Raw genomic sequence first — 12,036 nt, 5'->3', positions numbered from 1 at the left:
TTCCACATGACGGACCAAAACCCAGCCCAAGTGTTGGCTTGTGTCACCTGAGATGTGTCAGTCAGGGACATACATCACCTTATGACATAGGTTACTTGATCACAGGAACTGAGCTGGCTGACGACATTGCCCTTACCTGGCACAAATACCCTGAATGGGTAATTTGGGTAATTTGCCTTGGCTAGGCCATGAAGCAGAATGGTCCTGCGAATTACGATGAGAACACTTTCAAGACACAATGGCTTATTTGGAAAACATTTGGAAACTCCTGCTGTAGGAAGTTTACAGTGAGGATCAGTATGAAATGATGAATCGATGAATTTGTTCTCCTGAACAGATCCTGAAAAAATGCCTGGGCCAGGCCAAACACTGGGCTGGGTCACAGCTTACTGCTGGAGAATCCTTTCTTCTCTGCCTGCCCACCTGGGACAGCGTGGAAATCCTTAAACTCTTCTTTGTCTTCTGGAATCTCCACCTTGTTCCTCTTGGCCATGATCCTGTTGATTTCCATAAAGGTTTTGTTCTTTGTCTCAGGAACAATAAAGAAGATGTAGACTATAGTGGCGAGGCAGATGGCACAGAAGATGAGGAAGCTGTAGGGCCCCAGTCCAGCCTAGGGCAACGAAAGACGACAGAGCAGGGATCAGGGGAATACTCCAGTTTTGTACATCACATGATTTGGACATGTTGAACCCCTGATGTGCACATATTTTAAGATGAATGACTAGAAGTTAGAGGTGGTTCTAGATTCTGTCTTCTCATACCACTACCATGGAGGGTGAGGGTCTGGTACTTGAATGAAACTAAACTTACCAGCTCCCTTTGCACAGGCTAAAACCAGCAACTGTAGTAATTTATGGGTCACTGCTGATGGGGATCAGTTTGAGCTGGTGACCTAGAGATCAAAAGCTAAAATTGGCTCCCTGAGACACCACTGCCCCCCCCCAGCATCCCGCAATGGAAGACGGGGAATCTGCAATCTTTTCCATGCTCCTGAATTCAGGATCAGACATCTACCTGGAAAAGTAACTCTTTTCTTTTAAAGCATGTGCAACAGACAGATGTGATTAAAAACACTGATTAGTATCAGTTGCTTGCCCTTAGAATATAATACAAGTGCTGGGAACTAACTCAGGCATTTATGGCGCTCTGGTTTAAAAAGGCTCTCTGTAAGAACACAGGGGTGACGAGACTAATTTTAAGTGAAGTCTTGTCCTGTTGTGCCATTGTGTCTTACCTCCATGTAGAGGAACACCAGCCCCACGGCGAAGTTGCATAGCCAGTGCACGGACCCACCCACCATGAACGCAGCAGGCCGAGATGACTGCAGGAACATCTCAGTGATCATCACAAAGGGAATTGGACCTGGAAGGTAGTTGCGTATTTGGAAATCCCAAAAGCAATTCCCCTACTCTGAATTCCTAGATTACATCGTTCATTTCAGTGGTAGGCAATGGTTTCTAAACTACTAGTGTTTAGAAACACCCAGTAAATCAAATAAAGGATTAAATAAATTAAAAAACTAACCCGCAAACCACAAAAAAATCCCCACAAAAACCAGAGCAACTAAATGACTTGCCTAAGCTCACACACAGCGATCAGCCTCTCCTATGGCTGCACCTTAACCCTGAACCCATCTCCAGCACAAGTTGTAAATAAGATTGATAAACACGAGCTGTCTCTCCAGAGAGCACCCTGTGAGTAGCAACTAAGTCATTGCTCCTCAAAAAAGAAAAGAGAGAAACACCCCAACACATGCAGGTGTTGGAAAAATGACTCATGGAACAAACCCTCGGGCCCATGTCCTGCACTGCTGCCCTGTGCCATGGTTAATGAGAACATGGTCTGCTTCTGCTTAACAGGGACAGGCCACAGGTCCAGCTGGCCGGGTGTCCTCCCTCCAGCAACGTCCCTGCCCCCAGCGCTTGAATCTGCCTGATGGCATAAATGGAAAAGGAAAGGTTGTATGTCATTCCATTCAAAACCCCACTGCTGCATCCAGCAAGGGTCTGGAAGGGCTTTCCAAGCTAAACTGATAACTCTGCCATGCCAAGAACCTGAGTCTGGACAAAGCCTTTCCAATATCCACATCTGTCCACACATCTCCTTTCTGCCAAGTGATCTGCAGGGCCACACATATAATTTGAGTTGCTTCTAATTTGATTTGTTACCTACAGATGCAAGCATGCAACACCTCTGCCTAGCTGGTAGAGCTCACCACCTCAGCATAGTTTTGCTCCAGATCTTACTGGGGGAATCTCAGGCACAATTGTGCCTTTGCTTCTCCTCTTGAAAGCCAGATTCTTCCCTGACTCACGGGCATAGCCAGCAAATCACTGGAACATAAATAAGCCTAGCTGACAATCAACAAAGTGCATGGCCACACAGAGAAGAAATTCCATGTCCTTGGATTAGCTCCACAAAGCTTTTGATTTGAAATCCAACGTAGCACTTGGCTTTACCCAACCTGTGGAGGAGACTGGACTAGACTGTGCGTACTTACTGGCTCCAATAGCATGTCCGATGATGTAAACGATGACACACACTATGCTGAGGTAAGACATCCACGAGACAGTGGTCTGTGAAGAATTTTATCAGAGGTTAGATGTGGTTCCTATCTGAACGCCACCAACACATTCAAGGCACAATTTGCGGTAAGATTTGAAGGCATTCTAAAGCCAGCGTCTCCCTCCATTGCCAGATATGTCCCTACTTAGCCACGAGAATCATAGCCTGGATAGGATCCTTGCTTCCAACAACTGGATGCAAGGGGTATTATGAACATGACATACTGGAAGTAGTATTCAGACGAGCAGGATCACAGCTTTTCCTGGGTTTACTTTAGGTAGATATACAAGTACAGAGACCTTTCATACTGTCTCCTCTCCCCCAGGAGTAGAAGCAACTTCAAAATATCCCAATGGCCTGTTCCCTGGACGGTCCAGAAAAGCATGGGTAGGATCACCTAAACTATTCAGCTACACACCTGGAGACTGAGGGCCAAAGTTAACACTGCACAGGAGACACAGCACAATCCGAAGCCAGCAAGGAGAAGGATTCTCCTCCCTAGGGATTCCACGATGAAAACCTGAAAGAGACAGAAGAGGGTGAAAGACCAGACACCTGGGGCACAGCACTTCTTTTTTCAGAAAAAATTATTACAGTAGACTTTGTCTTTTAAGAAATTCAGTGACATTTCCACCAGCTACTCATGGTGGAAATGATGGTGGTACTGATTGTGGGCATGAAGTCACCCAGGAACTGCAAAAAGCTGGATGTGTCAATAATACTGGGACAACAGGCAGTACCCGGTCCCAGTGAGAACGGCGTGGAAGCCCTGCGTGGTAACAGTGGACAGCAGAAGAAGGGCACATCAGCCTGGAGACCAGAGACTGAAAACTTCTGAGGCATGTGAGAAATCAGCATGATAATCACTCTGGTTAACATAGATGCCTTCAAGCAAGGGACACTGCAGGGTATCTATTGTGCAAAGCAGCTCACGGCATGTGCAAATGACATAACCTAATTTAACGCGTGACAGACAGGGCAGACTGGACAAGGTGGAACTCGAAGAGGCCTTACAGAAACTTACAGCAAGCAAAGTCATGACAACGTTGATGGCACCTATCGACACAGTGACATATTGAACGTTGCTGTTGTCCACACCTGCCGACTGGAAGATTCTGTCTGCGTAGTAGAAGACCTGCAGCAAAACCACAGCTGTGTTTATATGTGGCCAAAGGCAGAACACAGGAATCCCATTTTGGCTGCTTTTACATCCTGGAACCGGTGCACAGAAGCCTGAAAACTGAGTTCTTTAATTTCTGGGGACATTGGTGTTTGGATCCAGGCACAAGCACCTTACTCTAAAAACATCCAAAGTATCCTTACCAGGACAGCTCGACTCTGCATCTAGTACATGTGTGTACTGAATGTGGTACTGGCCAGCGTCAACCCGTCACAATGTGACGCAGAACCAGTGACCCTGATGAAGGGGTACTCCTGTGTCCTAGGTTCTAGCTCCCGCGTCAGTGCTGCCCCACATCATCCACTCTGAAGTCCCATCCCTTTATTACTCATCCCACTGTCCTTTCCCACATGCTTTCCCACTCACCGCATTAACCCCAGAGAGCTGCTGGCCCATCATCATGACGACAATAGATATGAGCTGCCATCGCAAGCCTCTGAAGGTGCACAGGCTGAGTACAGAGAAATGTCCTTCCTCCTTTTCTGACCGGTCTTCTTGCCGCATTTCTTCTATCTCATCATCCACATCATCACAGCCTCTCAGCTTCTGCAGAGCTAGTTGGGAGAGGAAGGTGAGTTATGGACCCCAGGGAGCAGGTCTACAGTGAGCTTTCCCGCTTCAAATGAAGACACAACAATATGTAAACCACAGGCAGCCGTGCTTCCATAGTGGGAAGTCAGGGATTCACATATGCGGAGAAAGGAGCAATGTTGCAGGAATTCCATCCCCCAGCAACATGTCAGTGAAGAATTTCACACTCGCTTGCTTCACTGTTGGTTGCTGTCAGTCACGTCCCACAGTCAGCTCTATCCCGTTCCACCTCTCCTTTCATTAAAGGATGATACTGTACCTTGTCGCGCTTGCTCTTCATTGCCCTTTTGTATCAGCAGATATCTGGGACTCTCAGGGAAAAAGGGCAATATAAGGAGCTGAATTAGCGATGGGATCCCAGTGAGCCCCAGCAGCATGGGCCAGCCTGCAGCAAGTGAGACAAAATGACAACTGTAAGAAATCTTTCCCCAGGGAAGTCCACAGAAAAGTCCCGAGCCAGGGCTTTACCTTTGGCATTCCCAAGGATGTTGTGGAGACCAAGGATCTGAGCCACAAGGATCCCAAGGGTGATGAAGAGCTGGGGTACTACCCCAATAGCACCTCTCAGATTTTTGGGCGACATTTCTCCAAGGAACATTGGAACCACATTGGAGGCCAGACCTAGTAGTTGGAGAACAATGTTAGACATGCAGCTGCCTGATGTCAGCACGCCCACCATCTTCAGTAAGATGCCTTTTTCCCACATGAGGCCAAAGTGATCCCTGCTGGACCACAGGACATATGGAAACCTCACACTCAAACCTTTCTGCTCCAGCTGAAGGTTTAATGTCATCTTCTGGCCAGTGAATAAACTGTGTATGTTTTCCTCACTCTTCAGTGGAACATGGGACAAAAAACACGTGGCATTGATTCATTCAGTAGGTGGAGAAGTACAAAATCCATCACTGCATCTGGTGCCCTCAGAAAGGCCCAGCAATCTAGCTTTCTCTGGGAGCCTTAGAGGGAGAAGTTTGTCCCACTACCTTTCTCTTTGTAAATAATGCTGTCCCTTTGCCAAGGCTGTCAATATTACACTCACATATCTTAAACTTAAGACAGAAATCGTCTGTGGCTAAGCTGCAGAGCCATTCCCACGCTGGAGCTAGTTCAAGGAGCCTGGATTGTTTCACCCATTTCAACTGAAATACAGGAGGGAACCAACCACGATGGGCCTTGGGATAACCTGCCCACCTTCTGGTGCTTTGAGGGTCGAGCTTATTGACTGCTCAGCACCAAAGCGTTTTAGAAGTCTGAGAAGGCTAGCAGTAGCCTGTCTTGCCTACAGAGCTGGCAGATGATTTGGGGGCCCTCAGTTTCGTCTTTCTAAAAGTAGCTTTCTGCCAGCAGGACCTGCCAAGTAACATTTTGCAGAGAGTTTGCTGGTTTGAGATCTCTTACAGGTAGCATGTTGGAGTAGGTATTTCTACTCTAAAAGGACACTAAAGACACAGGTTATTTTGAGGAACGTTACACGGTTACCCACAGTAACCCCAGAGAGCTGCCAGCTCCCATGCTTACACTGTAAATCCTGGCATGCGAAACCCAAACTCCTGGAGTCAAATGACCACACGAGACTCTTATCTTGCATTTCTAAAGTTCCTAGCCTTCGGGAGCTTGGAGTTACAAAGGTGATCAAGCTGTTATCTGAATGCCAAAAGGCATGGAAACAAGTATTAAAGCAACTAGAAAACATTATGAAACTAAACTCAGTAGATGTAGTGTTTTAAGTTTGCGCTATAACCAGCCTTTTAACTGCCTAGCTTAAAACACGCTCGCAGTGACTCCTGGGCTCCCGCATTCACGCAACGGTGGCTTTCTAACTGTTCAGACCTATGCTGATCAAGCCCTGTCGCAGAGGGGCCCGGTACACAGCAGGGCTGCCAACGGTGCTACCAGCACCAGCGCTGCCCTTTTGGTGGGCATCGGCGCCCGGACGGACCAGAGCCGAAGCAGGCTGCCTGGGCTCAGCAGCTGCCCACAGGCAGTGCCCACGGACAGTGTCCACAGGTCAAGTGAGGTCAAGCTGTGAAGGGCAAGTCATGACAGCCAGTCCAGATTCTTTTGTCGGTTATTTATAACTGGAAAGAGGGATCACGATTAAGAGGTCCCTTAGCATTTATTCAGAGAACGAACGCTAAGAGCAGCTGCCAGGCTTAGGGGAGTCAAAAGCCAAACCAAAACTATTGGACTAGATAAGTTTCCTGCCTTAGCTCACCAGTTGTAATCGCTGCATGGTAGAGATCAAGTTGTTTTCTCGTGTCGTTTTCTTGGTTTTGCATGTTATCTTCGCAGGATTTCCCAGCTCAGTGATAAACCATGGAGCATGTCAGTCTCACTAGTCCAAACCAAATTAATCGAGCCTAAACGCTGTTAGGACCCTTACCCGCCTGGCTCTGCACACACTCAGTACAGTGCTGCCGGGTACCCAGCCATGCTGCGTTCCGCTTGCTCCCATATTGCTGTAGCTCTAATAGAGCCACTTACACCAGCAGCCCACATACACCCTTCCCCTCGGCTTCCCACTATCTTTGCAGTAAATCCAGTGGCTCTGAACCCCTCACTCTCCCTTTCAACATTTCGTTTCTCCTGCAGGAAGAGCAGTCAGCTGCAGCACTGGATTATTGGATCTGGCATTGTCTCCAAGGACTTTGGCTTAGGAGGATTATTCTGTTTCTGATTATGTTAAAAAAAGAAAAAGAAAAAGAAAAAAAGGGAAGGAAAAAAAAAAAAAAAGACAGGCTATCTGCTTTAAGGTGCCTGGGAAAACAGATTGTCATCATCAGCTTTCCTGGCTGTTGGAGCTCCAGCGGCTAGCAGATGCTTATTGCAGAGGATAGCTGCATCTACAGACACACATCTCCCCTGTACATCTTAAATTCCCGTCTCACTGCCATTGTTTACCAGAGATCTTTAGTACTTCTGCAACAGGCAGATGACAACTGTTCGAGCAAGTACAGCATTGTTATGCAGATGCGTGGTTAATATATGCTACCTGTAAAACTATCTGTTGTGAGAATAAAAAACATATATATATATAACAAAAATATACTTATTGCTCGCTCTTTACTATCCAGCCTCTCACTTACCAGCATATATTCCCATGATAACACGTGAAAGGATAATTACTTCAAAGGTTTTTGCTAGCTCTGATGTTCCCATAAGGACTGCAGCAGCAATGGAGAAGAGGTTATTTATCAGCAAAGTGCCCTTTCTGTAAAGTAATAGGGAAGGAGACAGATTCAGTTTATTTTTTTAAGGCCCAAATAGCAGATAGATCCTCTCTGTGTTACATGGTCCAAAACTCAATGAATCACCATCCTAAAGACTAATCAAAGGGAAAATGGTGATTGTCCCATTTTTTCCCTGCAGGGAATGAAGGTTTCAAGAAAGAACTTAAGTTCCTCAGGAAACCCGAGATGCAGAAGCTGAGTCTGACCTCAGATCCCAGCCCGGGACTTTCATCATTGCTCTCTACCTGGCTCAGTGCCCAGCATACAGCCTGGCCTTGACCATATTGAAATCGTATAAATTCTTCTACGGATGGGAGACAACACGGATTGCTGAGTCCAGCAACTAATCACCGGCCCATCTGCCCTACAGTCAAGGTGTGTGTGACACAGTCATGCTCCTGATGGGCTTGGCTAGCTGGAGTGACCAGTGAGGCAAGCCTTATCTGAACCCAGCACACTTGGTGAACGATGTTAAACACCACTGTCACGTACCGGCCACAATTGTTGACCAGAGGCCACACCATGAGGGAACCAAACAAGCCACCCAGAGGGTACATGGACACTGTAAGAGACCAGAGCAATGTCTGGAAGCCACTGTCCATAGGCATTCCGCTCCGGTTGAAGTAGGTTTGGTTGTAAAAGTCTTGCATGTACTGGAATAAAATACAGAGCATGTTTAGCACGGTAAGTAAAATTTTCATGCTGTGAAAGCCAGCTAACAACAAAGGCCATAAAGTTTTAAACAAATGTCTTGATAAAAAACAGAATGTCTGAGTTGGAAAATGGATGCAAGAGATATATGGAGAATCCTGGACTAGATCACTGTTACTACAAGTTATCCCGCCTTACAGGATTTGCCTGGTTTCCAGAAGGGAAAGTCCGAGCAGCAGTGTTGTTACAGGTCTCAACACCTCCCTTCCTTTCCCAGGGAACCACTTCTCACCAGGTGCCTGGTGATTGAAAGCATGGAGAAGTACAAGCATCTGCCCACAATCACCCGTAATCTATTCACAGAATCACAGAATCATTAAGATTGGAAAAGACCTTTAAGGTCATCAAGTCCAACCATCAGTGCAACACCACCATGCCCACTAAACCATGTCCTGAAGTGCCATGTCCACACGCCCACCGCCTTTTGTTTGTAGACCTACTCCTAGGTCATGGTCCACTCCATAGCCCAACCTACCGGGGCTGGAGAATTGATCACAGACACATTATAGCCGTACTGGAAAGATGATCCAAATGCGGATACCAGCGCTACCAGCGCAAGCAAAAGTGTCATTTTCTGCAGAGGGGAAAGAAAACACACAGACCACACCTGAGAAGCAGGTTTGACTTTTAGCCATAAATGACATTCAGTAAAAATAATGAAATACCCTAAGAATTGCCTTCTGTGTTTTTCACTTCATGTTACTGTATACAGAAAGCCCAATGGGTTGTTTTCATTATAACTAATTTTGTTCTGCTTGATTTGCATACAGTCATTACAGTAATTCATTCTACTCTTTCTGGGTATTGATGGATCATTTGGATGATGATTAATTTTTAAATGCTTAAAGTACCACCCCACAGGGGAAAAAAAAAAAAGTTATGTGCAATTATTCTTTTTCCAACATGCAAACTGGTTAGTGAAATAACACGGGATGGAAAGCTTAAAAAAAAAGAAGAGATTTTGCATGAAGTGGCAAAATCCCTTTCCTGGTCATTTGTTCTACTTTCACGTGCTGGCTTGTTCTGCCTCCCACATTTCAGGATCAAGCTGTTTATGGATCTAATCCGACTGCCACTGAAGCCAATTAGAACTTATCCAAGTAGCTCAGTGAGGGCTTGGTTGCGGGATGTAGGAGCAGCAGTTAAACAGAAGGGTGAAGTTGCCATCTGGAGTAGGATCAAACACCAACCATGTCTGCGGGTACACAGTCCTCAGGGTTACAGGCAACTCGCTTTCTGCAACAATTTAGTTGCTCTTCAGCCCTACTGTGTTGACTGAGCTGTTTTGTTTTTATAGCTCACTAATATATCTCATTGCTGCTACATACATCAGTAATTTTTCTTTCAGACACATATAATTTTCTGTCACTATTATTAGTCTTAATGTCTGCAATGTTTTATGTCCCAACGCTCAAGTAAAGTCCCGCAAGAAGGAACTGACATTTCCCTAATTGGACATTTGTCCAAATAGCTGCTGGTATTCTTTATGTTCCTCAGAAGCTCTAGCAGCTCACCTACAGAGATCTGCAGAGTTTAAGGCCCTGCAGGAGATCAAAATTCAAGCTGATCTCACAGTAGGGATCAGGAGGAAGCTGAGGCTTCCAGCTACATTTTCTAGAGTAGGCTGTTGACATTCTCACATTGGTGATGAAAAGCAGGCTGCCTTGCTTTCATTAAAAAGAGCCAAGGAGCTCAAAAGAGCCACTGGTGTTAATTATTGACATTCAGCACTTTTAGGAAGACCTCTGGCATACATGAGCATCGCATTGTGCAAGATTCCATAAAAATGCTGCTGTGAAAGGCAGCCCCCGTCCAGAAGCATCTGCAGCCTAGAACTGATTAGAAAGTAGGAAAGAAAACTCACACACAGAAGGGGAAAGTCACCCAGAAGTTACACGGTAGGTCAGATGCCGACAAAGAGAGAAAATCATGAGACTCAGTGCAACACTACGCTGCAGACAGTCATAAACGGGGTTCAAGAACGTACGCATCTGCTCTCCCTGTGAGATCAGTTGTGGATATGTCAGCCCAAAAGATCTTGGTCTTCTCCTTCCTCTACAAGTACCTGCAGATCTCTGATAGCTTGCTCTGCGTCTCTGTGGGAGACTGAATTGGGAAGTACAGGGTCAGGCATACCTACCCGCTTTGAACCTTCATCGTAGTCGGAGATCTCCTGCTTCTCTCCTTTTGTCTTCATTTTGGTGTCTGAATCACGGATGCCAAGTACAGGCTTTTACAGCCAAAACAGACAACGCAGAGGATGGAAACGCCTGGCACAGGAAAACCCCTCCGTGACTTTTCAGAAAACATCCAGTCAACGACAAGGTCTATCAGCCAGAGCTGTTTTCTGATCACTCCCTTACTCTGCGTCACTCCCTCGAGTCTTCTCTTTCTCTTCCTTCTTCAAGGCTGTCGCCGCTGGATCAGATGTTCTTTTGCCATAGGTGCTGCCTCGCTACAGGGGAAACAGGCTCATCTGCCCAAGGAGAAGGGGCAGACTTGTTGCAAAAGCTGCTTAATGAGACGTTTTCCCCCAGCTATACGTACACGGACAGGATGAGTCTATAGCAATAAAGCTGCTGCTCCTTCACCCTGCAGCTCATGGGCAGCTGTGGGCGCAGCTGGAGGGGCTGCCTGGCAACTGCTGCATTCCAGGAAAACGGGGCATTCCAGGGGAGCAGCCTTGGCAACAGAGAGGGTTTTTGCCGTGGGCCACGGCCATAAAACTGAGCTGCGTTAGCCCTCCTGCAGCCACAAATTGCATATCTGCCCTTGGGCCAAAATACTGCTCCTCATCCTACCTTGCACGGACCAGCTTGCTCAGGGCGCTTTTCCAGTTCGCAGAGAACAGGTTCATCCTCTTGGATTTGTTTTTGACAACACACAGAACACACTTTTTCCAACAAAGCGCGTCAGTTCCTTTCCCTCTGCGCGCAAGGCATACCACGTGTCGCTGGCTTAGTATTGACCTCCTACACTATCAGACTACTTTGAACAGTACGGGGCTTGGTTAATAGTCACCTACAATTTCTCGAGTTTATCAGAGAAATGCAAAGTTCACAGATGCCTCCAGCAGCCGGAGAAACTGGAACCAAACCTTGTTGTTATTCGTCCGTCCATCTTTAACAGCCAGCTTAAAAAAACACATCCTCTCGAGCAGCAGCTGTTCAGGAGTCTCGCACGCGTTCTTTCACTGGTTGCAGCCTCCCTTCCTCCAAGTGAAAGCATCCTGCTCTAAAAATGGGAAGGGCAACAGAGCCCTGTTGCTTTCAGCGTAGTGGAACTTAGTCCCCAGACGTCTTGTCATTCGTCTTTCATTGCATTTGTTGGAACTTAACGTCCTTAAGGACGCTGTCTGTTAGGATATCTTGAGCGTGGCTCACACCTCAAGAACGCTCACTCCTGCGTCTTTCAGGAACTACTCCCGCTTCACAGTCCCACACGCTGTCTTAACTGGAGAGAGATGCAAACCAGAATATTCGTTCCACCCGTAGCTCATCTTTGTCTGCCTTCCTCTGCACTCCCATTGAGGGAGCGTAGCTAGCTGGCACTAGGCAAGGCACTCGGAGCTAGCTCAGCTTTTCCCATGCTGCCTTCAAACATTGCTCAAAACAAATAGGACAGGTCATAGCTCACTCAGCAACTAGTTTAGTTCTCACTTTCACAAATCTTTGGCCAGAAGAGGGAAAATGGAAAGTGAGCCATTCTGCCCCAAGAGTGGGGAAGTTGCAAGGAGAACAAATTTCCTTCATTAAA

General features: G+C 46.6%; 1 protein-coding gene across 1 annotated transcript; it reads right to left on the bottom strand.

The window, feature by feature from the left end:
• Nucleotides 1-379: 379 nt before the first annotated feature.
• Nucleotides 380-10,477, bottom strand: LOC309412420 (solute carrier family 2, facilitated glucose transporter member 5-like; the record flags this gene model as incomplete). Its single annotated transcript, XM_082009319.1, has 12 exons — nt 380-613; nt 1,238-1,365; nt 2,504-2,579; nt 2,987-3,088; nt 3,593-3,703; nt 4,115-4,302; nt 4,599-4,724; nt 4,808-4,960; nt 7,426-7,550; nt 8,062-8,222; nt 8,756-8,854; nt 10,421-10,477. The coding sequence occupies 12 exons, from the start codon at nt 10,475-10,477 to the stop codon at nt 380-382; spliced, it is 1,560 nt and encodes a 519-aa protein (XP_081865445.1).
• Between the last annotated feature and the right edge of the window lie 1,559 nt (nt 10,478-12,036).

This window comes from Phaethon aethereus, assembly GCF_964289735.1.
Source record: "Phaethon aethereus genome assembly, chromosome: 21".
Taxonomy (NCBI): Eukaryota; Metazoa; Chordata; class Aves; order Phaethontiformes; family Phaethontidae; genus Phaethon; species Phaethon aethereus.
Note: the sequence above shows the minus strand (reverse complement) of the source record. Positions and strands in the feature narration are given on the sequence as shown.